At 49.7% G+C, this 13,990-nt stretch overlaps 1 protein-coding gene across 1 annotated transcript; it reads right to left on the bottom strand.

The window, feature by feature from the left end:
- Positions 1–1,697: 1,697 nt before the first annotated feature.
- On the bottom strand, positions 1,698–13,890 carry cep126 (centrosomal protein 126). The gene is made up of 11 exons (XM_030380401.1): positions 13,589–13,890; positions 13,341–13,460; positions 12,039–12,193; positions 10,917–11,016; positions 10,207–10,414; positions 6,618–8,682; positions 5,505–5,662; positions 4,666–4,735; positions 3,415–3,594; positions 2,705–2,763; positions 1,698–2,564 (listed from the first exon to the last, which is right to left on the bottom strand). Exons 1-11 carry the CDS (start codon positions 13,621–13,623, stop codon positions 2,478–2,480), a joined length of 3,237 nt encoding a protein of 1,078 aa, XP_030236261.1. The 5' UTR covers positions 13,624–13,890; the 3' UTR covers positions 1,698–2,477.
- Between the last annotated feature and the right edge of the window lie 100 nt (positions 13,891–13,990).

A 13,990-nucleotide genomic window follows, 5' to 3' on the forward strand; every position in this document is an offset into this window, starting at 1 on the left:
GCAGACAGGGGAGCACTGGCGTCTTACTCCATCCCACAAATATGCACAGGCTAAACACCCCCAACCCAAAACTACCTGGCCTACCTTAGCCCCGCTGCAGCTTGTCATCCCCCTCCCTCAAAACCTGTAGTTACACAGAAATGTCATGTTGTACTTCTGACAGTGTAAAGAGATCCTCCTCTCTCTTCTCTACCTCCACCTCATAGGTCATCCCCCACCTCCTCCTCCTCCTTTTTCTTCACCTACACCTCAAGCTCTTCCGCCTCCTCCTTCAACTCTTACCTCACCTTCATCACCACCTCCTCCTCCTCCTCCTCCTCCTGGGACAGGCCCTGGCAGGCCGTCGGCAGGGCAGACCCAGGCACGCCAGGGGGAGGGTGGGTCGCAGTGACTCTCCTCCCTAATCCCCCCCCTCCCCTCACCCTCCTCTTCCTCCTGGTGAAGGCTGCTGGAGGGGGCGCATTTAACAGGAGCTTCACGTGATTCCCGCTTTCTATTCTCGGGAAACACAGGTCGCACACACACGCACAAATGTACTCACACGCTTACACATATACACGCACAAACATTTATGTAAACACACACACATATACGCTCACACATGCACACATCATTTCTCACATACATATACACACACACCCATGCATTAACACACACACACCCATGCATTAACACACACAACCACCCACGCATACTAACACACACTCCCTCTTTATTTTTTTTTATTCCTTCCTCTTGTGCAGGAGGACCAGAAAGCAAATCAAGTAAATCAGGTTACTGCTTCTTGATCTGGTTCCGTAGAAGAATAAACAAAACTACCTATTTTACTATTCTTTTGATTACATTTTGTTCAAGACTTGGAGTAACTAACATCAGGACTCAAAACTTTTTGTGACGCAGCTTTTTAGGAAATGTTTGTCTGCACACTGCCTTATCTTAACCTTCCTATAGGCTACTTGTATTTGTCATGGCCTTGTAGTGTTTTTATAGATATTTTTTGCAATGCATCGATTGTCTTTTAAACCGGGTTAAAATGTGATTCCCGCCTGTGTACACCAATCTATCAATTGTCTTTTTGAGGGGAGGGGGCTATCCCCATGAACCTGTTTTGCATAAAAAGACAAGGCAATCTCCCTCATATCACATGCATGTCGCCAGAGACTTGTCTCTTCCTTGATAGGAGGGCGAAGGCAAGCGCGGTTGGGCGTTGACACGGAGAAACCTTCAGTTGATGTGGTTTCGGGAGGAAGAGGCTGAAGGCTGCCAGCTGGTCCATCCAGTAGGTTGAGTCTGGTTCAGAAGGACAATCCACCCTCTACCTCCTCCCTCCCTCATCCCCCCTTCCTTTCTTCTGTCCCCTATCGCACGCCTGTACGCAAGGCCATCGAAACAAACAAGCAAGTACACCTTGCGACACCTTCACGCTGCCATAAAACACTTAACGTCACCTGAGTCACCAGAGCTCTGGGCCAACCGGATGGTCCGGTCGTCTTTACGACGCCATATCATTATGCTTAAGTAGGTGCTCTTGTGTTTTCCCATTATCATTATATTAGGTTTTAAAGTCATGATGACTTAATGGTTGACCTGCTCCGAGGGATCGACTCACTAAAAACCACATGGGTGAATCCGGATTACATCAGAGGTTTCATTACTCGGAAGAACTTCGGACATCGACCACAAGGAAATAAATAATATAATGTAAAAAGTGTTCACCGTATTTATTCAAGATGTATAAAGCATGAAGAAGCTACATGTTATATTATATATATATTTTAATATAGACATATTTATAAAAATAGAAATGATCTTCCTGTAAACTAGATGCACTAAGTGAACCAAAGAGGCAGTCTAACGCTCCGGTAATTAACATTACTGAGGGTTAAGATAAAGATCTCAAACTATACGAAACCCAGATTGCTTTTACACACCCACTATCAGTTTTAATGGCATCCACACGTTACAGCATGGAAAACTCCCACACACTTCAGGTATCCTGAGGTCTCACTCGCGTTTAGATAACGTTAAGATTAATATCAATTATTGATTAATATTTCCCATCTGCTTTAAGCAAAACGGAACAACGAAATGACACATCTAAAATAGGTAGATGCATTCATAGCCAGATCTTATATCTCTATGCACTTAATATGAAAAATAACTAATAAATAACATGAATAATTTATTCTTGTTTGTGGGGAGTTGTTGTTCAGCTATGTGCTACGGAGGAAGCTGTGCACTCCAGATCTGAGATCCAGGTTCCTCACAGAAAGAAAAAAATACATAGAACAGCGGTCAGTTCTTTGGAGACAGGCTTTGCCCTGAACTGCTCGGAGCAAGGACTGGTAGGTCGTAAAGTGCTTGGTGAGTAAGGAGAGAAGGGACAGACTGAAGGAGGGCGTCAGAGAGAAGTCCCATGGTAGGATATATAGAAAGAATCGACCAGGATCCCAATCCCGGACCTCTCTCCCCCAACATCAGAACCTCCTGTGGTTGTGGGTGCGGCCGTTCACAGAAAACAGGGTCTGTTTGTGATTGGTCAAGGCCTTGCCTTGATCCCTGATCTGTATCCCAGATGCGGGGTGGAGGAGGAGGAGAAAGAGCAGAGGGAAACAACAGGGGATGTCATCGAAAGCGGTTGAATGGATGAATGAATTAATATGTTTGGAGGCTGTCGTGGTTTCCCTCAAGTCCTCATACTTACTGCCGCCATGTTGAGCGCCATCGGCCCCCTGGGATCTGCCTCTTCCTGCTCCTCAATGCCTGCAGAGCAGGGCAAGCAGGTTGATCCAGCAGTGTTAAGGAAAGCACATTGAATTTCATCCATACTGCATAGTTTATGAACATTAATAAGCAGCGCCATCTGCTGTCATTATTTGTTAATTAACTGTAAAGATTTTCAAGATCAATTATTTCGAGACTGTTATTGAACACCCTGATACAGGACGCATTGGGAAGGATAGTGCCGCGGCCGAAAGGCACCGGGTTCGATTTCCCCCGGCACCGCAGCCTCGAGGTAGAGTTACGGTTTGACGTCGACGCAACGTAAGGGGGCTTTCCGACCCGTCCCGTCCTGACGGACCCGCCTTGCGTCCTCCTCAAGGGCCTGACGTGCGCCTCCGAAAAAACTGCAACCTTGCGTCAAGGCGACGTAGCAGGGCTGGGATTGGTCCGCCAAACCCGACGTAAACCCCCGACGCAGAACCAAAGCAGGTTCACGACTGCGTCGAAAGCAACTTTGCGTTGCGTAAATGTCCGAGCATAACTCTACCTTAAACCCATAGTTATAGCTTAAGCGCTTCGCTGCTCCTTCAAGATAAACGTTTGAATTCACTGTCTGTTACTCGGGATAAAGTCACCTGCTCCATGACTAAAGTGGGATTAAAAGTGAGCTAGCGTTGCAGAGTGTCTTACAGTGGAGCTGGAGGTTAAGTCGGTCCAAGGACTGCAGGATCCTCTGCTCCTCAAGAGAGAGGGTCGTCGATGAGGAGCTATGAGGGGCCCCACCTGGGAGTGCTGATCTCCATGTTTGGGTGGTTGCCATGGAGCCCGCGACCTTGGCGTGATGTTGTCCTGTTGTGGGAGATTCAGCACCTGGCAGCAGAGATAACAAGAGTAGGACGAAATGCATTGAAAAAAACATGATGAGGGCTTCCCAAACTGTGAACCGCCTAATCTGTGGTGGTTCTGTTGGCCCAGGACCCACCAAACATCGTCGTTGCCAATGCAAAACAGGGGGGATGATTAGCTATTCTCATATTGCTCATTGCCTTTCCGTCTTCCAGCATGCTAATGATCAAAGGAAACAGACGAGACATGAAGGCATGGCATATTGTTGGCATCTATTGCCCTCCCTTCCGACTATGCAATCCACCCTAAACTGTGGTCCTTCTACGGGTTCCTTCCCTCTCTGGGTCTTTGGGAGTTGTCATATACTAATATCGGTATTCGGTACTATTTATTGCAGTGTTTTAACTTCATGTGCTGCTTCCCTTCTTGGTCAAGTCGCTCTTGTAAAATAGATATCTAACCTCACCGTTAAAATATGGGCAAAAAATATATATTTTGGTGATATTTGGAATGAATAGATAATGTGATCCTTGGAAGCCCTTTGAGAGTGTAATCATGATGAAGGAGCTGTACAAATGAAACAGACCTTAAATTGACAGTGTTCACTCAAGAAAGACGACCTCATTCCACGGTTCAGGGGAAGGACAAAGGATGTGGAACGATGTGCAATTTGTTGATGTAATGCAACACTATCATCTATTGTACCAGCATATCGTCCTATTTACTGGATGAAGGTGACATCTAGTTAACTTTGACCTCTCTTCCGCACGTTATCCCCTTGACAGATAGTGCTGGAGGTGCGTTCACAGATGGGTATGCGGGTTGGTTACTAAGCAGTGTCTTGTCTTTGGGTTAGTTAGCAGTCCTTAGTCACTAGTAGTGTGAAGGATAATTAGGATTTGTTCAGCTTTTTGATGTGCATGTGCGTGTGTGTGTGTGTGTGTGTGTGTGTGTGTGTGTGTGTGTGTGTGTGTGTGTGTGTGTGTGTGTGTGCGTGTTATGTCTCAGGGTGTGTGAACCCTTCACACACTTTAAATGGAATTAAAGTCTAAATTAAATGTATTATTATTATTATTATTACTTTACACATTATACCTTCATCTGTAGGCCACACATCCCGGTTATAGAGGAAGGACGCGACAAGCTCCTTGGACGGTTTCAAGGACTGAAAGATTAAAATGAAAATAAATGAATAATATCCCACGAGGAAGACCGAGACAGGATATCACTCACACTCACACACAATCACCCCCCCCCCCCTCCCCCGTTCTCTCTCTCACACACACACAACCTCACTCCCTCTTTCTTTTTCTTTATCTCCCTTCCTCTCTCACACACACACACACAAGCACGCACACACTTGTAAACACACAGGCATATATACTTGCATGACGCATATCACGTTCAAGCCTCACACACTCTCTTTCTTACACACACACAAACACACACACATTCTCACTCACTCACTCACTCTCTCGCATGCAAGCAGGCACACACACACACACGCACACAGTCAGATAACTGGTGACTCATGGGCAGAATACAGGTGCCTCTAGTCCATCCGGACGGCCAGGTCTTGCAGCAGCAATAGCAGCAGCAGCAGCAGCTGTAGCTGTTCTGCATCTCCTGCAGACTGCTGCAGCACCAGGCAGAGAGAGAGAGGGAGAGGGAGAGAGAGAGAGAGGGACAGGGAGAGAGAGAGAGAGAGAGAGAGAGAGAGAGAGAGAGAGAGAGAGAGAGAGAGAGAGAGAGAGAGAGAGAGAGAGAGAGAGAGAGAGGGAGGGAGAGAGAGAGAGAGGGAGAGAGAGAGAGAGAGGCCCACAGAAACCCATTTGACGAGTTCCAACACACCCTGTTTTGTTCTGTGAAAGGGAAGAGCTGCTGCTGCTGCCGGCCACGCATGGCTGCAGGGCGCCACGCGAGCGTGCACGTACCTGCGAGGGAGGAGGAGAAGGAGGTGGAGGTGGAGGAAGCCGTCTGTTCCCCACGCCAGGGGCCTGTCTGCCTGGCCTCACCACCACCTGCCTGGGCCCCAGTGCTACTGCTCCCCCAGAGGCCTCCAGGTTCTGTCGCTTCACCTGGTTCCTGGCCGCTGCACCCGCAGAGACAATGTTTACATCAGGGTCTCAACGTGTGATATCCAAGCATTTGATGTATATATATTGTGGCTATATTGTTGCGTATAACATGCATGCTTTTCAATGTTTCATATTTTATTTTGTGTCTTCCCCCGTTTATCGTTAAAATTGTGATTAAATCTCTATTTTTAGGATTGTTGTTCCTGTCTTGAGCCGAGCAATTGTGATGGAAACCGTTTATTTCCCTGGGGATTACTGACGCACTCTGCATCTAAATCCAGTCACAACAAGAACAACAGCTTAAGACGGACGTGATGTGTGATCCATTTGTGGGCAGATGTGTCGGTGTGAGCCACTGCCTGAGTCCTGCTTTTGGGATGGTCAGGACGGTCTGGTGGCTTGTTTGCTTCTCTCCCCAAAAGGTCCTGGCTTCGAACCCCCAACATCCTCTTAGGTGTAGATAAGCAGTGCAGCCAATAACATGGCTTCGCTTTCAATCCCCTCCGGATACAATCTCAACTAGAACATGCTCATCTTCGTATTTGTTTTTCTTATCACTACTATCAAGTTCCGGGAAAGGAAACAAACCAGTTACCGTGCATATATTTAGGATGTAATGCTTCCTCGTGATAATAATGAGGTGGAGACATCGCTGGAAAACGTTTTCGGAAATCAGTGTTTGCTCTGACCTACAGCTGAAAAGCCATTTAAACATTGCGGGCTGAATGCTTAATGGAACTTTATTGCAGCATATATATTTGACCTAAATGTGCAGCTAAAAATATTCGCTGTCACGGTGCTGTCAGAGGGCTTAGCTCAGCCCTACGAAGTACACGCTCCGTTCCAAAGACTAGATGTCAAAAGACTTCTGACTACATCACCTAGGTTTTGGATTGCTACATTTTCAAAAGCAACAAAAAATACAGCAAAATATACGTATAGGTTGTCCGCATAGCAGACCGACATTACCTTCCCTGGTGGCCAAGGCACTGCGCACCCCGTGCCAGAGCCTGGAGATCTCCTCGTCCGTGGGGGTACAGTGTAACCCCAGCCCCCTCTCCGGGCCCCCAGCGGCCCTCCTCGCAGAGCCGGCCCTGGGCCCCTGCTGGAGGCTCTGTGGGGGCGGGCCCTCGGCGAAGGAGAACCTATAGGAGGGCAGGAGGGGCGTGACCAGGACGTCCCCTTCCACTCGGATCGTGACGTGTGTGCGAGGGGAGAACCTGAGCTCGCCGCCGCCGTCGCCGTTCCTGCCGGGGCCCCCGGGGGCCTGGTCCCCGATGGGGGGCGCGGGCTTAAAGGTCCGCTCCGCACTGTAGGGCGTCCGGCAGGGGCCCCGCGCCGCCGCCGCCGCCTCCTCGGCCCTGGACGGCGGGCGTGGCACCAGCACCCTCCCCGGGGCCCGCCCGGCCCAGCCGGCCTCCGCGGCGGACTGGGGCCGCATCAGCGAGCCCTTCCTGACCCGCCGCGGGGCGGGAGCCACAGGGGCCCTGCCGCCGGGGCGGTCCCTCCGGGGGGCCCGGGGGCCGGCCGGCCGCGCGGGGGGGTTCTGTCCCCGCGGGGCCCCCCTGACCTCCCGCACGCCGACCTGCACCCCTGCGTCGGCCCACGCCAGCCTGGTGAGATCCGCCTCCGAGACTGAGGAGGGGCCCGGGGCGGCCGCAGGGCAGGGGCCCCTCTGGAGGTCCGGGGGCCTGGCGTAGAACCCGCCGGGGTCCTGGAGGCCGGGAGTGTCCGCGGTCTGCTCCTGTCTCCGCGTGGCGGTGGCGGTGGCGGTGGCGTTGGCGTTGTCGTAGTTCTGGGGCAATCGGTCCGCCTCGTCCAGCCAGCGGATCTTCTTCCTCACCGCCTGGGCGGCCACGCCCTCTTGGGTCCTGCACCTCCCCCTCGCCAGCTCCATGCTGTCCCGGATCGACTTTGCCACCTGTTTGGCAAAAACCAGCTTCCCCAGGCCGCCCGAGGGGCTTCGGGGGGGCGGGGCGTACTTGGACTGCTTCTTGAGGATCCCTTTGACAAACCGAACCTGGTGCGACTCGCTGGGGTCCGCTTGGAACGAGATCCCAGCGGTGTTAGCGTTAGCGCTGTTCATGCTGTTAGCGTCGTTAGCGTTGTTAGCGCTGTTCATGCCGTTAGCGTTGTTAGCGCTGTTCATGCCGTCAGCGTCGTTAGTGGTGTCGGCGGCGTTAGCACTGTCGGCGCCGTTGACGTTGTTAGCTCTGTTAGCGGTGTTAGCTCTGTTAGCGCTGTTAGCGGTGTTAGGGGCTCCCTGGTGTCTGGACATGTCCAGCAGGAGTTGGGATGAGCTCTCCTGCTGCAGGGTCCGGGTGCCCTTGAAGCTCTCCGCCCTGGTCCAGTCGTTGGAGAACGTGTTTAGGTTGGCAATGAGGTCCTGGAGTGAGCTGTTCTCCTCGAGCACGCGGCTGCCGTGGCCGCTCACTGCTTGTCGGTTGGTGGCGTGAGACTTCCCGTCGTCGTCGGGCTCACAGATCGGCTCGCGCGGCGCCTCATGGGACTTTGTGAGCTTTTCGGCGGGAAAAAAGAGATGCGTCGCTAAGGGAGGTCTGGACGCGGCGTCGCGGTCGCCGCGGGGACCGAGGTCAGACCGTTCCTCCCGTTCCAAAAAGTAACTATCGGGCTTCCAGTCGGCGGCGGCGGCGCTGTTGGTGGTTACCGTGGTGACGTCGTCCTCGCTACGCTGGCTCTCCGCGGCGGCGATGGTTTCGCACAGCGATAAGAGGGCGCAGCGTCCGGGAGGGGGCGTGGCCCCTCTATGGTTAGAGGACCCTTCCTGCACGCCGACGTAAGAACGGCCGTCCTCCGCCCTGCGGAGCGTCTCGCCGGACCTGCTGCCGTGACGCGGGCTGCCGCCATTTTGGATTGGTTGCGCGGCTGCCTGACCGCCCTTGGGGTCCAGCGAGAAGGAGGCCGCCCACGGTCCCTGATTCTGGGCCGACGGGGAGGGGCGGTCGAGGTCCTCGTTCTCCAGGCTGTCCAAACTCGACAGGCTCCCGGAGCAGTTGGTGTCGTGCATACGTTCCTGAGACGCAACGATAGTTCAGCAGATGATAGGATAAATGATGATACATACAAGAGGATGAATAATTTGATCCGCAATCAAATCATTAATACAACAAATAAGACGATACGTTTCACGATAAATGAATGATGATGAAGCACAAGATTTATAGGGACCATAATTCACTCTCAAATCGTAAAATTGTAAAACGATTTACGATTTTCCAGGCAAGCACAGCGGAGATCTTTGCTATCGCCAACTCTGCGATAAAAATGACTAAGCTCCAATTAGATATTCTAGAAATGTCATATGCATAATATATACTATAGGACTGTGCCATATATATATCAACGATATAATGTATTATTGCATGTGCCATGTCTTAAAATCATAATTGTGTGTCTCCGAGAGAGTGCTCACTGTCTCTCTTATAAACACACACAGACACAAGAACACAGACACACACACACATACACACAGAAAGGGAAGATCGACAGATGGAAAAAGAGACAGCGGGAAATAGAGAGTGGGAGCGAGAGAAAGAAAGATAGATGGAAAGAGTGAGTAAACAGAGATAGAAAGAGAAAAGTAAAGGGAGAGCTAGTGGAGAGAGGGGAAGACAGAGAGAGAGAGACAGAGAGACAGAGAGAGAGATAGAGGGAGAAAGAGGGAGAGAAAGAGAGAAGCTAAAGCGAGCCAGTGTTAATGGTCTCTCTCTCTAGAAGGGGGTCTTGTTTGCTCTGGTGAGACTCAGGAAGATCCTGACAGGCAAGTTCAAGGCTGGGACTACAGAAGACCTCCCTTCGGTGCCTTATTAAAACACACATCATTAAAATGTTCCACTGCTACACATATTTATGATATATGTGCAGATAGGCGGTTGCTCTGCATTCTGAACTATTACCACGGGCACTGGGGTGTTGAGCAGAGTAGTCTAATCTGACAGACAGACACCCATGTGTTACGGACCGGTGTGTCTGTCGCTCTGCGACAGACACACCGTCAAAACGCACGTCACACACGTCAAAACGTCAAAGGGAGAGATAAAGAACGATAGAAGGAAAGTGAGAGAGAGAGAGAGAGAGAGAGAGAGAGAGAGAGAGAGAGAGAGAGAGAGAGAGAGAGAGAGAGAGAGAGAGAGGGAGAGGGAGAGAGAGAGAGAGAGAGAGAGAGAGAGAGAGAGAGAGAGAGAGAGAGAGAGCGAGCTGTTGGATATTATAGTGCATCTATGCTAGCGCTTTGTTCTGGCGCCCCCTGCTGGCCAACATGTGTAACTGTAATTTAGGTCAGCATAAAACGAAAGACAATTCATAACTTTATTTATACTTGTATTCATATTTACTGTCGATCTGGTCCTTCAGATGTAATAATATGTATTTTTAAGTTATACACATTTTTATTTTTTGTCACTGTAATTCCGATCGACAACATTGAAAAAAGGGAATAAATTAACAAAACAATACCTTTGAAAGCAGGGCAGATCCGATTAGCCTTTCCATCTATTACGGACACCACATCAACGTAGTACTGTAGGCTGACACTTACCGACGGGCTGATAGCCCCCTGCCGTGCCTGCTGCTCCCCCTGCTCCTGCTTGGCCTCCGGGGGGGGTTTGTGGAGGAGGTGCTGGTGGCTCTTGAGGAGGTGCTTGCGGGGTTCCAGGAGCAGCTTGCTGTAGGCCTCCACAGCGGAGAGCCCGCGTTGGGAGCGCGAGGTCGTCCCAGCGGTGGGCTTCAGGGAGGGGGTGTAGCTCCTGGGGAAGAACAGGACATCCAGATCCATGTTCAAGTCACCTGCTACTATCACTTCATTTAATATATTGGATTTATCATTTTTATTCATTATTATTGTATATATTATTGTTGATTTTTCTTCAAGAGATGGATGATCTATAACAGGGCAAAGGGGAATGGTCATGTTGATCTTTTAAATAAACATTTACAGATTGACTTTTAAAAAGTATCTTGTATCTCACTATCTCCATAAAGCATGTGAAGTCTCTGTGTGACTCTCACAGATGAGCACAATGCAAAGTGCTGACACGTTTTAAATATGATAGAAGCACGTCAGCATAACCGTCTCCAAGTAGAGACATAAGACACCACATGGTAGCGAGCCCCAGCCAGGCAAACTAACTTCGCTGACTTTTCCGCAAGGGAAAAATAGATTATTGAGCGTTGTATTCATTAATTTACGTAGACTAACAGGTCTCTACTATGTCCGTATGTCTGTGTGCTTGTCCCTCTGTGTGTCACCTGGTGCTGGCCACCGGGGCGGACTGACAGCCGAAGGAGCCGCTGCTGTACTGGATCTGGTGCAGAGCTTCCTCCATGTTGGGCCCGGTCCTCCATAGGCCTGAAACACCACAACAACACGTCGGCTCATTGACTCCCTCCTTACCTGGACCTTTCTGTTATAGCACTTGGGATGGGATTTGCAATCCTAAACACAAGTTACAACATTTTGCTTTGTTGGGATGCAAATCCTAGTATGACATTTACTTCTACCACTACTGCTAATAATAGCAATTTATATAGAAGAACAAACAACCATTTTTTCTGATACCTATAGCTTCTCTGCGTTCTAATCGAGATGTTGTTATTTGTATTACATGCAGCTGTTTCTTTTGACTCCAATACTGATGTTATGCTATGTCATGTCACTTGGGAGCGTTCTTAAGGCACTGGGGTGGAGGTGGACCCTGGAGAACGTGTCTCTCAGTTTCACTCCCCTTCCTAGCCCTTGCTTCCAATCAGGGCCAAGCCTCCAATGTGACACAGATTTTACGCACCGGGGACTCGAACCGGCGACCCGAGAGATTGGAAGACGGCAAACGCTCCCAATCACTAAACCAAATGACTTCAGCGGTTTTGGTGGCGGTCAGAGCATTCTCAAGGCATTCGGGACGAGGTCTGTTTAAATAATACTAATAGTGAATTGCATTGCTATAGCCCTCAGTAAGACACCCACATCGCTTTACATAATAAGTGTTGGGGGAGAGGTGAGGCCTCATCCTCGCACACACCTAGGTGATGCTCCGCCGCCAGTCTGCGTCAGGGCGCTCAGCGCTCACGGGACGGCTGAGGAGTGTAACACGTAACTGGAGACCGCAGGACGATTAGGTGGCCGTGTTGGGACCAGAGCCAGGTAAGGGAATTTGGCCAGGAAACTGTGGGTAGCACCCAATAGTCCATGGGAACTTTAGTGACCACAGGAGGTCAGGCCTCCTCCGACATTAGCAGAATGTTTACCCTGGAACGCCTTTCACTATAACGCTACACTGACCCAGGAGGGAGGGAGGGAGGGACGACGGACCCAGGGTGAGGTGTGACTGAGCCAGGGGGGGGCAGTAGGACCTAGGGGGGAGTAACACTGACCAAGGGGGAGGTAGGTCCTCCTCTGGGACGGGGGGAGGTGGGCCCTCTGGAACCTCTCGGTGGCCTCCTGCACCTTATGATGTCGCTGCTGCAAGATGGCGTCCCTGAGACGCTCCTCCTGCAGCCGCCACTGCTTCTGCCTCTCCTCCAACGCCCTGGGACAGAGAGAGAGAGAGGGAGAGGGAGAGAGAGAGGGAGAGGGAGAGAAGGAGAGAGAGAGAGAGAGAGAGAGAGAGAGAGAGAGAGAGAGAGAGAGAGAGAGAGAGAGAGAGAGAGAGAGAGAGAGAGAGAGAGAGAGAGAGAGAGAGAGAGAGAGAGAGAGAGAGAGAGAGACGGACAGACACAGAGAGAGAGTGGGAGAAGAGATGATTACAATGTTATTTGCAAAACTACTTTTTTCCTCCTATTTCCACACTTCAAAGAAGAAACAAATCGTTTTTTGAGCATATGGCATTATGGCGTTATATTCTTTGATTGCTTTCATAATACATGGTCAACAAGTGACTATTTTTAACTGCAAATATAACGAATATAATTGTAGGCTACCGTTATCAAGGCTTAGTTATATTATCACTATTTATATGCTATTGACTTGCTGTGGAAACGTAGATGTTTGTCCCCCTTGCCAAAAAACCTTTTAACTGAACGTAACTGGAGAGTTAGATGGAGAGAGACATAGAAAGAGAGACAAGAGAGATAAGACGGGGTGATGGATATGAAGTGGTGAGCGTTATTAGGGGTTAGTTAAGGGACTAAAGGCCTAGAAGCGAGTGCTAGGCCAGAAATCCGAGTCCAATCCTTCAGGTGCGGTATCAACCGGAGCATTAATAACTTACAGCATTCACTTAGATAAGCAGTTGCCGCATATTTTCACTTCGGCCTAGTGCAGGGGAATATCTTTAGCACATTTTCACTTCATACAAGTTTAAATCTTTAGCCTATATTTTCACTTAATAAGAGTTACCACCTTTAGCATCTTATTTTTTTACCGACAACAGGTTAGCATCATTAGCATATTGCTTTCAATCGCCTATCAAAGCCAATATCGATTTCAGATATTCAACAGCCAAAGTAAATATTGATATTGAATATCTGACAGGATTATAGGCTACATATAAACCAAACCTCACCATTATGGCAAACCAAATCAACTTATGCGTTACACTTTTTTCAAAAATAAAATCGATTGATTTATAAAATAAATATAAAGGACTAGGCCTTTATCCTCCTCATCATTATACTTTTTTTTTTTTTTAACAATTGTCATTATGCCAGACTCATCCCATATAGAGTGAAACCTACTTTCTGCGTCGATTGGTTTCATGGGAGAATCTGCGGGCTCTGGCTCGACACAACTTCTGCTCCTCCTGCAGGAGCAGCTTCTCGTCCTCCGGGCCCCCATCGGCCCCTAGCCTTGCGTTACTGACAGCACATCGTTAAGGAGCCCCACGGTTTTACACACATCGCCAACTACACACAAACACTCACTACAACAACAACAACAACCAACAGCAACAGAAACCAACATAACTCGTTCATGAAGCGGATACGAGTGGTAGAAGAAGTTGTCCTTCAGAACTTGCATGACAGGAGAGCAGAGGCCTTTGTTTTGTTGTTAAAATTTTTAAAAAAGAAGATCCGGTGTCCTCCACCGGAGATGCGGAGACGAGCGGTGGGCCTGCTGGTGCCCCTCACACAAGCGGTGGACGCAGGGAATCCCTGCAGATTGGCGTTGGAAGCGTCATTGAGTCTATTGGATCGTACAAGGCACACGAAAAATGTCACTAAATGGACATTGTGTCACTTCTCCGAGTCGCTGTCACCTCTGTTCGTCCCGCCCCGCCATGATGATGGCAACAGAGGACGCGCTTCCTTGGCAACGCGAGCGGCGCGCTGAAGGTGCGCTGCCGCCTCGCAGCCGGTAGGCGGCGCGGATTTCACACAATGAGGAT

The sequence above is a fragment of the Gadus morhua genome, chromosome 16 (genome assembly GCF_902167405.1).
Source record: "Gadus morhua chromosome 16, gadMor3.0, whole genome shotgun sequence".
Taxonomy (NCBI): Eukaryota; Metazoa; Chordata; class Actinopteri; order Gadiformes; family Gadidae; genus Gadus; species Gadus morhua.